The following is a 14,958-nucleotide window of genomic DNA, read 5'->3' as shown; positions in this document are numbered from 1 at the left end:
CTAGAATTGTTGATTTTCCTGAATTTTATCCTGTATTTTTTCTTTTTCTAATACATTTTGTTTCCTAAGACTATTAAGGACTGTGTATTAAGAACTGGCACAGGGAGCTACAACATTAAAATGAACTATTTCACAGACGAAACAGAGCAAAAATTTGGCATCTCCTCTTAACCGTATGTTGGAAGGCAAAACATGATGCAGCTGCTCCTGGCTGGCTAGCAATGATGTACAGATTAGTTACAAAATTTTTAAAACATGACCTTCCTTCCCCAAGAGCTGGAATGCCAGAAGTGCAACCCAAGAAAACTAATACTTTGCTTCATTTGTTTTCTGTCACAGTGTTTCTCAGAAAACCAGGCAGAAAAGAAAAAAAAAAAAAAGCATCAATGGCAGCTTTTTAAAGAAGGGCTTTATTTTTTAGTGGTTCCTAATTTATTTCCTGTTTATGTTTCTCTGCCCTCAAGCAAGCAGAGGACAAGGTCCTGTAAAAATAAGAATTGGATAATACCTTACAAAGCAGTTCAATAACATTCTCCTTAAATATCAAATCAATTTGCTAAATAATTAACCCCTTCAGTATTTTTGTAAGTCATTGTTAGTTTTCTGATTTATTTTTTCCTTTAGATGAGGAAAATGAGAACTAAGGAATGGAAATATGCTTTTAGAAACACTCTCCAATGAGATCCCCAAGTGTTACCATGGTGTCCGAGGCAGAATTCAACTCATTCAAAAAGACAGGGCTTTTCCAGAAGAGCTTTTGCATGGAAACCTTCACACTGGTTTTCTCTGATTTTCTCCTTTAGCCTCGAGCTGTTTAAATCTACTGGTCTTACTGGCCTGTGCCCAAACCCAGCTATCTCAGTGGGGTTCGAAAAAAGCAGTGGGGAAAGGCACTTCTTCCTGGAATATCACAGGTATCGGCCTCCAACTTCTTATTTGCATTTTAATTATAGTGTAGATGCGTGAGTTGAGTGTGGGTGGAGAAAAATACTTTTATTTTGGATTCATTATTATTTTGAATTTATTTTAATTCATGTCAGGGCCACTTAGAATTTTAAGTAGGCGTTCTTTCAAGCTGTATTCAAACTGAAAGAAATAAACGAAAATTATTTCAATTGAGCTACAATGCAAAAAAAAGCTCAAAACATTTACTGATACTCTCTACTCTGAGCTCACCATCTAAAGAGATAAGAGGCAGAATGACAAAGCTACATGTTATTGTTATTTGCTTAACTACTAGTGCAGATACAAGGATGACAGACCCAAAGAAGGGCTTGTGAGGAGTGGCTGTAGCAGAAATGAAAGACACTGTCAGGCAGGTGTAGGGAAAGCATCTCCATTGACAAAAAGAAATAGTCTTCAATACTAGTTTAAACAGCAGAGCTGGGAATCGTCTTGCTAATTTTAAAGGTGATTGGCAGGTCAAAGGAGATGAGGATAGAGTACTCAGTTCATTGTAATTTGTCTGAGTCACTAGCTGTTTTGACAGATGAGGGAGAACTGTCTTAGGCACGGTCAAGGTTGAAAGTGAACGGCTACAACTGTAAATGGCATAATCATTTATCTTATGACAGCTCTAGCAATTACCAAAGAACAAATGGGATCAGCATGGTTTCTTTAATATGAGATGAACTTATGTGTATAATGAAAAAGGCTAGAACTCATGGAGAGAAAGGAGGAAAGACAAATGAAGGGGGAGTAAATAGCAGATGATCATGGAGATGAAAGCCAGTGAGACTTCCCTGTGAAAGCTAGAAAAATTCAGCACCTGTAGCACAGAAAGATGATGCAGAAGGAAAATGGACGGTTGGCAAAATAATTATTTTTTTCCAGAATAAAATTGAACTAAACCTTTTCAGAGAAAAAAAAAAGGCGGGACTGAGGAGTTATAAGGTGACTGAGATTGAGATCAAAGACATGGGGTTCACTTACATTCCGTAAGCATCATAGAATAGGCTTAGGTTGGAAAGGACCTTAAAGACCATAGAGCTCCAACCCCCTGCCATGGGCAAGGTTGCCACCCACCAGCTGCCCAGGGCCCCATCCAACCTGGCCTTGAGCGCCTCCAGGGATGGGGACACCCACAGCTTCTCTGGGCAGCCTGTGCCAGTGCTTCATTGCCCTGTGAGTAAAGGATTTCTTCCTAACATCAAAACTAAATTCCCTCTCTTTTAGTTTAAAGCCATTCTCCCTTGTCCTGCCACTATCAGATCATGTAAAAAGTCATTCCCCTGCCTGCTTGTAAGCTCCTTCAAGTACTGGAAGACCTCAATGAGGTCTCCTGGGAGCCTTCTCCTCTCCAAGCTAAACAAGCCCGACTCCCTCAGCCTTTCTTCATAGGAGAGGTGCTCCAGCCATCCAGTCATACTAAAGTAGTTTACTTAGAACACATTTGTAAAGACACACATTGGGTGAGCATGGTCTCAGCTGCTCAGATGAGCCTTGTAATACCTAAAAGCATCCACGAGTCATGCTGAAGTGAGCCAAACTGATAGTCCATGCCAAAATCAGGGACAGAAAGGGTAAAAAAGCTGGAAGTTGCAAGTGTAGTGGTAGAATGGCGGCCATTCTACTCTGCTCTTGTGAGGCCCCATCTGGAGTACTGCATCCAGTTCTGGGGCCCCAATGTAGAAAAGATGTAGAGCTGTTGGAGAGGGTCCAGCAGAGGGCCACCAAGATGATCAGAGGGCTCCTCCCCACAAAGACAGGCTGAGGGAACTGGGCTTCTTCAGTCTGGAGAAGAGAAGGCTGCAAGGAGATCTCATTGCAGCCTTCCACTATTTAAAAGGGGATTATAAAAAGGAGGGGAATCAACTTTTTACTCCAGTAGACAGTGATAGGACAAGGGGGAATGGTTTTAAGCTCAAGGAGGGAAGGTTTAGATTGGATGTCAGAGGGAAGTTCTTTACAGAGAGAGTGGTGAGGTGCTGGAACAGGCTGCCCAGAGAGAGTGTGGATGCTCCAACCCCAAGGCATTTCAGGCCAGACTGGATGGGACCCTGGGCAACCTGGTCTAGCACCAGATATGGAGGGTGGTGCCCTTGTCTGTGGAAGGGGGTTGGAACTTGATGATCCTTGGGGTCCCTTCCAATCCAAGCTATTCCATGATTCTATGATATGATTCATAAGGAGGCTCAGTGGAAGAGGAAGCACAGCAGCATGCTTGGGAACCCCTCTCCTGCTGGCAGTGGCTAGCGAGCAGGGATACAAGCACAGCCAAGGGACGGCGCACGTGCAGATCCACATCAGGGCAGGATGTGCGCAGACAGCCACACCCATTCCCACATGCATGCCAATGAGGCCTGCAGCAAGACAAGGAACTGATCAGGCCAGAGCACGCTGGTTGCTGTGACAGAGACAGGAGGTGATTCCTCTCCACGTGAAAGCAGAGAGCCGCAAGACAAAACCCCAGGGCGCTACCCGCGAGCTCTGCCAACAAGGACCCGTTCCGCCGCCGAAGAAGATGGCGCTCGCGGCGCTACGCAGGGGGCCCTGGGGCGCCTGCGCGGTGAGCGTGGGGCGCCTGCGCTCTGTGGCGGCTGCGGGCCGAGGCGCCGTTGGGCGCGGCGGGCTCGCTGACCGGCGTCCTGCGGGCCAGCCCCGCCGTCGCTCCCCCGTCCTCCGCCTCATCGTCCGCCTCCTCCTCCTCCTCGCCGCCGCAGCTGGCGCTGCTCGTGATGCAGCCGTGCGGCGGCGGCGAGGAGGAGGCGGCGGCGGGAGGCGGGGTGCTGCCGGGCGCCGATGCGCCTCTGCCGCCGTCCGCCGCGGGCGGCCTGATGCTGTTCTACGAGCTGGGCCCCGGCGACGGCGAGGCCGAGGCGGGCGAGGAGGAGGCGGCGGTGGCGGCGGCGGCGGCTGCGGGCGGCGAGAGCACGGCCAGCCCCGAGGAGCTGGAGGAGGAGGAGCAGGCGGCGGCCTCCAGCGGCGAGGCGGCGGCGGGCGGCGGCTGCAAGAGCTGCACCTACCAGGGCTGCAGCGAGACCACCACGCAGGTGGCGAAGCAGCGCAAGCCCTGGATGTGCAAGCGGCACCGCAACAAGATGTACAAGGACAAGTACAAGCGCAAGAAGAGCGACCAGGCCTTGGGCGGCGGCGGGGCCGCGGCGGCCAACGCGGGGGGCGGCCCCAGGGGTGAGGTGAGGCGGGGAGCAGCGGCCGCTCGGCTCCGGAACGCGGCGAGTGTAAAAGCCCGTTATCTGAGATCGCTGGGTAACTGCCACTGAGCAGGGGAACGTAAGATAGCTGCCTAGAACGCGGATAGCGCGTGCTTAGTTCGACGAGGTTCTGTGTGTTGTTTAGGTGGAGGAGTGGAGGTTGTCGGGGGGGAACTGTTGCGACTTCAGTTTTTTGCGTGGTTTGGTCGTCAGTTTGTGGCTGCGTCAAGGCAGTTTCTGATGGCTGCCTGCAGTAATGAATTAACGTGAAGAGCTGCTGTTTGGCTGAGCTGGGAGAACCCAAGGTGGTTATACCTCTGGAAGTACTGTCTACTTTGTGCTTCACTCACAGCGTTTGTTTTGCAGTGAGAACTCGTGTGCTTCTGTCTTCTTCCCCTTTGCCATTCTGTGGAGCTTCTTCAGCTCTAGTTGCTGCTCAGCCTGGAGAAGAGAAGGCTCCAGGGAGGCATCATTGCAGCCTTCTGGTACTTAGAGACCTAAGGAGCACGAGGGAAATTGTTTTTACACGGGTACATAGTGATAAGACAAGGGGAGACAATTTTAAACTAAAGGCAGGGAGGTTTAAATTAGATGTCGAGGGAAGCTTTTCACTGACAGGGTGGTGAAGTGCTGGCACAGGCTGCCCACAGAGGTTGTGGGTGCCCCATCCTTGGAGGTGTTTGAGGCCAGGCTGGATCGCACCCTGGGCAGCCTGATCTAGTGCTTAATTTAGTGGCTGGCAACCCTGCCCATAGCAGAGTAGTTGGAATGGGATCATCTTTTGAGTTCCCTTCCAACCCCAGGCGTTCTATGACTATTTCTTTCTCAGCTGAGAGGAAGAAAGAATTATCGCACACGGTAACCAAGATGCAGTTGAGTTCTGGATTTACATGCTGGCATGACTTTTTCTGTTCCTTTCCTAATAATTCAGCATGGTCAGGTCGCAAAGTGGCAACATAAGTATTCCCCATAGCTCAGGAAAGGAGACACTATGGGAGAGGGGTACAGCTGGAGCATTTCATGGAGTGATGGGTTAAGGTTTTTTGATCTGTGATACACAGTAGTGATTATTGCATGCTGGAAGACAGAGAGCTTGTTTCTACTAAGTTGCTTGGAATGTAACAGCTTTAAGGCCTGAACCTGCAGAAGAAAGCAGGATAGCAGGACTGTTTATAAGGACATGTAGTGACAGGATGAGGGGAAATGGCTTTGAACTGGAAGAGGGTAGATTTAGAATAGGTGTGAGGAAGAAATTCTTTACTGTGAGGGTGGTGAGACACTGGAACAGGTTGCCCAGAGAGCTTGTGGATGCCCCCTCCCTGGAAGCATTCAAGGCCAGGCTGGATGGGGCTTTGAGCAACCTGGTCTAGAGGGAGGCGTCCCTGCCTATAGCAGGGGCTTGGAACCGGGTGATCTGAAAAGTCCCTTCCAACCCAAACCGTTCTATGATTCTGTGATAGTGCTAAACTTGGTGCTCTGTTTTGCCATGCTGGTAGTATCTTTTGTGGCCTTGGCAAACACCTCCGGAGTCAGATTCTTAATAGAAGCTTTACTTCTCACCTTTGTGGACAGGATTGAAGTGAAAGATAATTGGGTTAGATGATTTGTTGTTCTTAACTTAACCCTTTCAGATAGAAGGGAAGATGGAAGTATTGATAAAGAGATTTGTAAGGAGGGGGAGGGTATTGGGCAGGAGGGGAGAAATAGTAAAAGGCAAAAAAAAGTGTTTGAAGTTGTAAATGTGATACGCATAAGGTTAGCATTATGACCAGAATTTTCCAAACCATGACTATTTTCTCTGTAGAATGTCATTGAGCTACATTGTTTAGAAGACGTTCTAATTCATGAGCGGTGGTTGTACAAGGAACATGATAAACATGCAAGAAACAATAAGATCTACATACTTACTGTTTGCATGTGGCTTTGACAAGTCCATACTAGTATTCTGAAGTATGTTGTGTTGTGCTATTAAAAATATTGTCATTCCCATGTAACTGTAAATGCTAAACATTGTTCACTTACACAGACTGGAAATTGAAGTGTTGTGAATGACTTCACTTACAAGAAATACAGTCAAATTCAGGAAATGAACTAACCATAGTAACTTAGAATCATAGAATCGCCAAGGTTGGAAGAGACCTCCAAGATCATCCAGTCCAACCATCCACCTGTCACCACTATTTCCCAGTAATCCATGTCCCTCAGTACAACATCTAAATGTTTCATGAATACCTAACTTGGTTTGTTTTGCAGTTTAGAAGACTAACTCATCTGTATTGCTGCAGCATTCGCTGTGACTGATGGAGCAGTGAGGATAATATGGAAAGGAAAAGAGATCAGATGTTGAATAAATACAGTTGTATTCTGTTTCTGTTATTTTCCTCTGTAGATCAATAAGATGAATAGATTCTTTACTCTTAAGATTCTTCTGCAGTAAAAGGCAAACATAGGATGTATTATGGTCTCACTTTTTGATTTTTGTTTTGTCTTTAATGCTCAGGATTGTGTTGAAGGTTCAGTTTCTGCTACAAAACAGAGAACAGGCTCTATTGGAGATCGCCCAGCAAGACCAACTCTTTTAGAACAAGTATTGAATAAAAAGAGGCTGGTAAGTTATGTTTTCTTAGAGGTCTTCAACTCAGATAAACAAAGGTGGTATAGCAGTGTTTCACTGTCACCCTTTTGTGAAAGATAAAAATCAGTTAAATGATGATAGGCTGCATGTGCAGATTTTCAGATTTGAAATATATTGCAGTTCAGGTGTCTGCCTGCTGCTGCATGAAATGGAAAGGTTACTGAGTTTATTGATCTTTGCCTTGTTGACTGAAGTTGGGGGGTTTTGTCATACTAGATACTATCGTTTAAATTGATTAACCCAACTTTTCTGTAAAATATCAGATAGACATGAAGTCCATGCACTGTTTTTTCTGCAAACTCGCCTGTGGTATCTTTGGTAGGCTTGTCACTGTGTCACTCTCAAGGCTGCATACGTATTTGTTGGCAGAACAGACTGCGAGCGTACTGTATCACGTGTGGTATTTGTAGACTGCATGGATGGCATACGCTATGTTTTGAAACACTTCTGTCTCTTCTGCAAGTCTTCTCAAAGAATTGTGCCTGGTGAAGGGAAATAATTCAGTACTTAACTATTGTTTGGGCCTTTTCCTTGCAATTCTTTGTGCTTCACTGGTTTTCTTACAATCTCCTTTGTCTAGAAGCTAATAGAACTGTCTGCCTACTCTCTGTTGGCTGTGCAAAGCAGCTTCAAAGTCCCTGCAGCCCTTGTTCAGAAATGTGAAAGAAACATCAGAGAAATCTTAAGTATACAGACTTACTTTCTTGAATACTCCATCCATAACAGGAGCTATTTTTTGATTATTTCATAGAACTGAGAGAGGTATCTGTAGACATTCAGGTTTTACAAGAAGGAAAAGGTAACGAACCAGGGACTTTATTTTTTCACATCATTTGTTGTTCTTCTCTCCCTTCTTACTGAATTGTTTTTGCCTTTCCTGTCTGTTCATATTGCTGTAGTCTTTAAATTTGTAAAGTTTCTTAATTAACATTTTTTTTTAATTTTCTGCAAATATGTCAACAAGAAATTCCTAAAATCCATAGGTGCTGAGAGCTTTTGCGTAGAGTTATGTCAAGGCTCTTTGAGAATCAAGGATTCCTTACAATATTCTGGGGAAGTGAGATTCAGATTCTCCATTCTGTTTCTTGGTTCTCACTCTCTTCCCTGACTCAGGTTCCTGAAGGTCAGCATTATTCCTTAAGGAATTTCTTCTGTGTTTAATATGTATCTGCACAACAGAGGCCTGAGGGACGTGCAGTGACCCAGAAAGAACACTTGTGGCCTGTTTCATCCAAGTCTGTTCCATGCCTTATGTTCAGCGTATGGAAGTTACTGCATGCGCTGCTAGCTGCCTGCAAGTTTATCACTTTGAAGAGCAAAGTTCTCTGTGGTTGCTCATAACTTCCTTGCGTGTTGTGTTAATCTCTATGAGGAGAGGCTTCTGTGCTAGCCCCTGTATGCCTGCATATGCAGCTCATGCTGGATAAAGAAGCAGATGCAAGGGGGTGAGCAGCAGCGAGCTGTGGGTGGAAGTGCTGGTGTTCTGTATCAGAGGCTGCAGCAGTCAGGGGTGACAAAATGGGGAAGGGTTCGTTGAAATGCCCCAAAACAGAACTGCCCTGTGCAGTGAAGTGACTTGAGAAAGCTAACGTAAGCTATGGAGAAGCAGGCTGCACCTCTGTTCAGTGAGCTGGTTGTTGTTAGTAATCTTACTAATTACCTACCTTACTAATTACTTACCTGTTCAGTGCAGCTGGAGGTTTAAGTTGTGTGCAGAATTGTTTTCAGCCGTAATCTCTGCAGAATTGCCTTCTAATAGCATGAAGTTCTACACCTTTACCTGGAAGTTGCTGGTCCTGCTGCACTGACATGTCCACTATGCTCAATGAAGCCAGCCTAGGGAATTAATTCAGCTGAAAAATAAACTTTTTCCTGCATTATATTTTGGATGGATCCCTTCCTGACCTGATTTGCCATTGGGCCTTACGCTTCTGCTGCCACCTTGCAGGAATGAGAATGAACAATGCCAAACTGGAAGGCAGGCTGTAACTGTTCGGAAGGGGTTAAGCATTGCTCTTTGCAAGTATCCACCTGTGGTTTTAGCCTTGTTTCTCTCGTTCCACTTGTTTCAGCAAATTTCTATTAGTTCACTTTCATCTAAGCTGACTTAAAGGGAGTTTATTCTTAAAATCTCATGTGCAGTGATAATCGGCTTCATGATCAGCAGTGGAATTTCTTCAGATGCATTCATCTAATCAGCTCCTAATTGGCTTTCCCATTCTGGGTTAGAGGGTAAGATGCAAACGGTTTTAGATACTCTTATCTTGTGACTGAAGGCAGAGGTTTTTTTAATGCATTCCTTGTGGCTGGAGTACTTTTTTGAGAAATGCTGGGAAATTACAGAATGCACACTGAACGTGAGCTTTGCTACACAATTACGGTTATTTAATTTATTACAGCTCAAAAGTACTATGAACAGCAGGGAAGGTGGATATTGGCTCAAAAACTAATGCACAATTGAAATGCGTTTGTCTTAAGTACGTCATATTGTTCACTATTTTGTATTTTTTTTAATGTTATACATTTCTTAAATTCTGAAACTGGTTCTAGAATACCTATTAATGCTGGTTGCAGTTACCCACTGATGTCCTGCGGCAGCTTTTGGATATTTTTGTGAATGTGTTTTCCAGTTCATCACTGAGGTTGATATTTCAATTCTCTGATTTCTTTAAAGTCAAGTCTGCTTTCTTTCCTTGCAGTCCCTGCTCAGAAGTCCAGAAGTAGTGCAGTTTCTCCAGAAACAACAGCAGCTGTTGAGTCAACAAGCTTTAGAACAACGGCAGCAGCAGTTCCAAGGAGCACCTGGGTAATCAGAACGGATCAGTGACCTGCCAATGAGTCTGGTGCTGAAGGAAGAATAGGATGTATATTTTCTTGAAATATAAAAAAAAATTTAAATGTTAAAAGGAAAAGTAAAGCTGCTGTCATGTATTTTACTTGGTTCTTGTTTGCACTTTGAGGTTTTGAGCTGCTTGGGTGTCTGCAAACTTGTGAGCAAATCTGGAGGAGTTTTTTTTTTTTTGGATTCTTACTAAAACTTAATATTTCTCTTTTTAATGGAAATTTGTTTATATCAGTAATGTTTAGCTGTACACCCTTTTCCTACCAAAGTCTTCCACTAACTTAACATTTTTCTATATGAAGATTTACTGTTGTAAACAAGTCACTCTTTGATGACAATCATTGAAGGAAGTCAGTTACTTTCTATGGAAGTTGTGAAATAGAGTCCAGTTTGAGCCAGTCCTGTGGCATGATTAACAGCAATTCCTCAGGGATGTGAGAAGCTTATGTCCAGTATAATCTTGCACTAAAGGCTAAAGACAACGTGCCATCAAGAAGTTAACCAGTGGCTCAGAGAAGTGTAAATCAGGTGATCCTTCTGCTTTGTACTCATTATGTGCAAGCTGAGTAGGTTTGAAATGCTTCACTGTCTGTGCAAAGCATGCAAAGGATGATGTGTTCAAAATCTCCAAATGGGAGAAATAGAAAAGTGCTTTTGAGAAGAGTTAGAGATGTAATGTATGCAGTGGAGAGTTGGACCTTGTTTTGTGAAGTTATTTTGGAGGACCAACTTGTAACACGTGAAATCACATTATAACTCATGTAAATGAGTGATATTCTCATTTGTGTGTGAATAAGTTAAAGCTTTTAACTCACATGCTTAAAGTTTTTAACAGCAAGTGCATCCAAATTTTAAAATGGGATTGTGCATTTGTTTTCTTTATGTATTCTTCCTCTTCCAAAAAAGTATAGTTAAGATGATTTTAGTAAGACAACTGATACCTAATAAGCTCAAGTGCTGGACTTCTCAGGTTTTCAGCCAGTTCAGATGAACTTGCAATTGACTTGGTTAAGAATCCAAACATTTTACTATCTAAGTAACGAATCCCAAGTTTTGTATTAAACCTTACTTCCTAATAGGAGCTATCTGAATGGTGGAGGTGCTTACTGAAGTACTGCTTTGATAGTGCAGCAGTTTGATCCGCTGAATAATATCTGTTCAGGAGTGTTGGTTAGTCTTATGGGTTTTTATAAGCTGTGCTTTTTGTATGTATAAAAATTGTTCAGTAGGGATTTTTGTATTCAGCATTGTGTAAGTTCTTTTTTTTAAAGAGATCCAAAAACTTTGTACCAACAGTTCTGGACCAATAAGTGTTTGAGTAAATCTATGTGGTTTTCTTCTTTCTTTATCTTTTAATTTTTGTTTGTTGTTGTTTGGTTCCATTTGTATGTTGCTTTGTGTTTTTTTTTTTCTATATTAAAGTGGCTAGCTCTGGCTAGGTGACATTAAAGCTGTTGTGTTCCCACTCTAAGGTTATTTTAGCTTCCAAGCAAAATCAAATCACTATTTTCAGCATGTCAGAATATTTGTGAAAATGTATAATTTCAGCCCATTGCAAGGAAGCATTTGTTTTGCTTCAGACTGTCATCTTATGAAAGCATTTAGGCAAACTGCTCTGCCTGGACACTTCTAAAAAATGAAGTAATTCTAGGTACCCAGGTTGGCCTTTGCCAGTTTCACTGTTGGTTATTTTTCTTCCATTGCTTTCCTATTTCTGGTTTTGTCGCATTACTTGCCATTATTAAATTCTCAAGGAATTTGTTTCAGTTTTTTTTCAAGGAAGATACGATATGTAAAACATGCTCTAAGAGCATTTGCTTTTACTGGATGAACAAGAGTGATTGTAGAATCATAGAATCATAGAATCGCTCAGGTTGGGAAAGACCTTCCAAGATCCTCAAGTCCAACCGCAACCAAACCATACTACCCTAACTCGAACAACCCGCTGCTAAATCATGTCCCTGAGCACCACATCCATGAAATGCTTTCAGAAATTTTGGTTGGTGGTATCTCTCCACATCTATTAATACCAATTAGTTCTTCATTATGTTACACATAATTCATCGTACTACATATATATTGTATTTTTTGGAGACACTGCACTCTCAACTTTAAAAATGTTTCTGTGTGTAGTCTTGGAGTATTTGGAGTCCTTACCTGTGGGTTTTTTTCATTGTAATTGTGTCTGTATTCTATTTAATTTATGTTGGTTTTTTCCACTTTCTACACTTTCTGCACTTTTCTCTGATGTCTTAGAAACTACTACTTGGAAGAAGCAATCAAGTTTTCTTTTTCATTAACAGAATGATAAAATGTAACCCTTCATGTTTTATGTCATATGCTTGCCTTAGCAGATAGGAAGATATCCTGTACCACTGATATAAAGCTTTTTCTGAAGAAAATTCTTCTTGCATCTAAACCAATGCAATATTAATAGTCTGATTTGGAGGGACGTTTAAGGTGCAGTTTGGGTTGTGGGTTTTCTCTTGCTTTTCATATTTCTAAGTTTGTAAAACATTGAGGCTTCCAGAACGACAGATGTTAGCCACTTCAAAATCTGTAGTAGAATTATGTAGTTTGGACCTGCAGTGGCCTCCTCATCCAGCTGGGTTTTGAACATCTCCAGGGGTTTTCGCAGCCTATCTTGATGCTGTTCGATCCCCTTCAAGGCTTTTAAACAGAACAACTGGACGTGATTTTTTTACTCAGTTTAGCACCCATTTATCCAGTCCATACATCACCAATTTGAGTATAATGTTATTACAGGATGTCATAGCAAAGACCTTGCAGAAGTGTAGATACACATGGTTTGCTCCCCTCTTGCCTGCAGAGCTAGGCATTGCGCTGTGGATGGCAGGCAGTTGGTCAGCCATCATTTACCCTTGGTAGATAATTGCTGGCTGTTCACTCGCAGTCCTGTTATATACGGGCTTGGAAATGGCTTTGAGGAGAATTTGCCCTGTAGCCTTTTCAGGGAATGATGTGAGACTGAGTAGCTTGTAGTTTCCTGGATTCTTCTCTCCTTCCTTGAAGATAGGTGTAATCTTATCCAATGGTAATGAACCTCCCCCTGGTCACTGTGGCCTTTCAGAAATGATAAGAGTGAGGCCATGCAGTGACACTGGCCAGCTCCTGCAGCATCCTTGGTGGCGTCCCATCTCATCTCGTGGATTTGTGCATGTCTTGAATGGCATAAGCAATCCCAAACTTTTTCTCCTATGGGTACTGCTTCCCGCACACAGCTAGCAGGCTTGGGGAACGGGGATTGCAGAAGACAAGCTTTACCAGAGAAAACCAAGAGACAAGAAACACCAAGTATTTCAGCCTCTTCCATGTCCTTTGTCAGTAGGTGTCCTACCCACTGAGCAGTGGGCCTGTGTTTTCACCAGAAACAGAAATGTGAAGAAGGAAACAAAAAGCACAAAATGAAAGCTGAATCTGTACTCCTATTGGGATGAATAGCTTTCTAGGATGACGTTTATTTTCAGATGATTATTTTGTTCTGGTAACTGTAGATGGGACATCTGATGTTGATTTCACAGCAGTTACTTGTGTCAGTTTCTCGTGGAAAAAAATTCCTGTCCCTCCCTTAAACTATGAGGTGTACGAGCATCTGAAGATCAGAACTTAGTGCAATGCCCAGATGTCTTACCAGTAGTAAATCGTGTAGGCCCATTTTGCAAGCATACATATGCTGAGTGTACAGCTCAGCTACCAGTTACCTAGTATAGTGGAGACGTGCACGTCAGAATATTTTTGTTCAATTTTATGTTACTAGGTGTCAGATCCAAGGTAAGTTATAAATCAAAATGGCAGTAAATCAGGTTGAAAGAGCCATATCTGGACAAGCTTTTGATAATCGTGTCCCACTAAAACAAGGAATTCAAATGTTGGATTCTCCACGTGCATTAAACATTGATATCTTTCTGAAAAGTAGCCAAACATATTTTGTTGAGTGCAATGATACCTGATGTACGTTCTTTTCACAGAATTGCAGGGGTTGGAAGGGACCTAAGAGTTTGAGCCCAACCCCTTGCTAAAGCAAGTATCCTACAATAGATTGCACAGGTGGGTGCCCAGTTGGGTATTGAATATCTCCATAGAAGGAAACTCCACAACCTGTCTGGGCAGCCTGTTCCACTGCTCTGTCACACTTACTGTTAGGAAGTTCTTCCACATGTTAGTAGAGAACTTTGTAAATTGTAGGCCATTGCTCCTTGTCCTATCGCTGCTGACCCCTGAGAAGAGCCTGACCTCATCCACTTACCTCCCACCTCCCTTTAGATACTTATAAACGTTTAACAAATCCCCTCAATCCTTCCCTGGGTTGCTTCCAAATGAGGTTTAACAAAAGGCTTACACTTTTTTTCCCCCTAGTATTTTTCTGTGGGTACTGGCAGAGGCGCTGCATGCCATGGACACTTGCAATTCCTAGTTTTACGGCAGGCTGCATGCTTCCTAGATGGTAGGCAAATTCAGCATGCCTGGGGACACAGGCTGTCCTGCAGCCTGGTAGGTAAGAGCCTACTTCTGGTCTGTGTTCCCATGTTCAGCCCCTAGCTGAGATGTAGCACATACTCCTAACAGATGGATGGATGCACTCACACAAGACTAGCATGGTCTGGCCAGACAGCTCAAAAAGATAACGCGTTTACCAGCTCTCACATGGTCCTGTAGCGCTCACACAAGCATGAGTGTGGCTATCTTGAAGCTGGTGTGCTTAGATGGCGGGGCAGCACAGGGTAGAAAAGGGGCACAGAGAGTGTGTGTTAAAGCAGATAGTGCTTAATAAGATTGTTAAATGCCATTTGCTGAAGATCTGCAGAGAGATGTGCATCTTAGCTGTTCTGTATTTCCAGCGTGCTGTGATACCAGTGCCTTACAGGCTGGTGTTAGACGTGCTGGTAGCTGGGCTGTCCTGTTTGGGCAGTGTCAGATGGGGTTCTCAGGAGGTGTGACTCAGCAGAGTCAACATGGTTTCGAGACCGTTGTCTGCTCTTGTTTCTGGTATTGCAGAACACAAAGTACGAATTTTAGGAAAATTAAGGCCTGACTTGTATAACAACATTTTTTGCCTACGTTTTTCCTTCTGGACCTGCACAACTGCAAATCTGTCTTGCCAGTAACTCTGATCTATTGGTCCACAGCCCAGGCTTCTGGCATCAGGCAGCATTATACTGCCTGCCATGATCAGGTTGGCCTCTCCTAAGTATGCGGAGCCATCCTCTTGAATCTTCAAATCTACCACAGGACAGCTAATGAGGGATGCATACACTTTATACCAGGCAGATTTTATGCTGTTACAATTTTCAATCCATTTTTTAGTG

At 43.5% G+C, this 14,958-nt stretch overlaps 1 protein-coding gene across 1 annotated transcript; it reads left to right on the top strand.

Annotated features, from left to right (window-relative positions):
- RFXAP (regulatory factor X associated protein) lies at positions 2,558 to 11,392 on the top strand. Its single transcript, XM_021405325.1, has 4 exons — positions 2,558 to 2,582; positions 3,514 to 4,136; positions 6,655 to 6,762; positions 9,489 to 11,392. The coding sequence occupies exons 1-4, from the start codon at positions 2,558 to 2,560 to the stop codon at positions 9,597 to 9,599; spliced, it is 867 nt and encodes a 288-aa protein (XP_021261000.1). The 3' UTR covers positions 9,600 to 11,392.

This window comes from Numida meleagris, chromosome 1, assembly GCF_002078875.1.
Source record: "Numida meleagris isolate 19003 breed g44 Domestic line chromosome 1, NumMel1.0, whole genome shotgun sequence".
Classification (NCBI taxonomy): domain Eukaryota; kingdom Metazoa; phylum Chordata; class Aves; order Galliformes; family Numididae; genus Numida; species Numida meleagris.
This window is presented reverse-complemented; position numbering and strand designations above follow the sequence as displayed.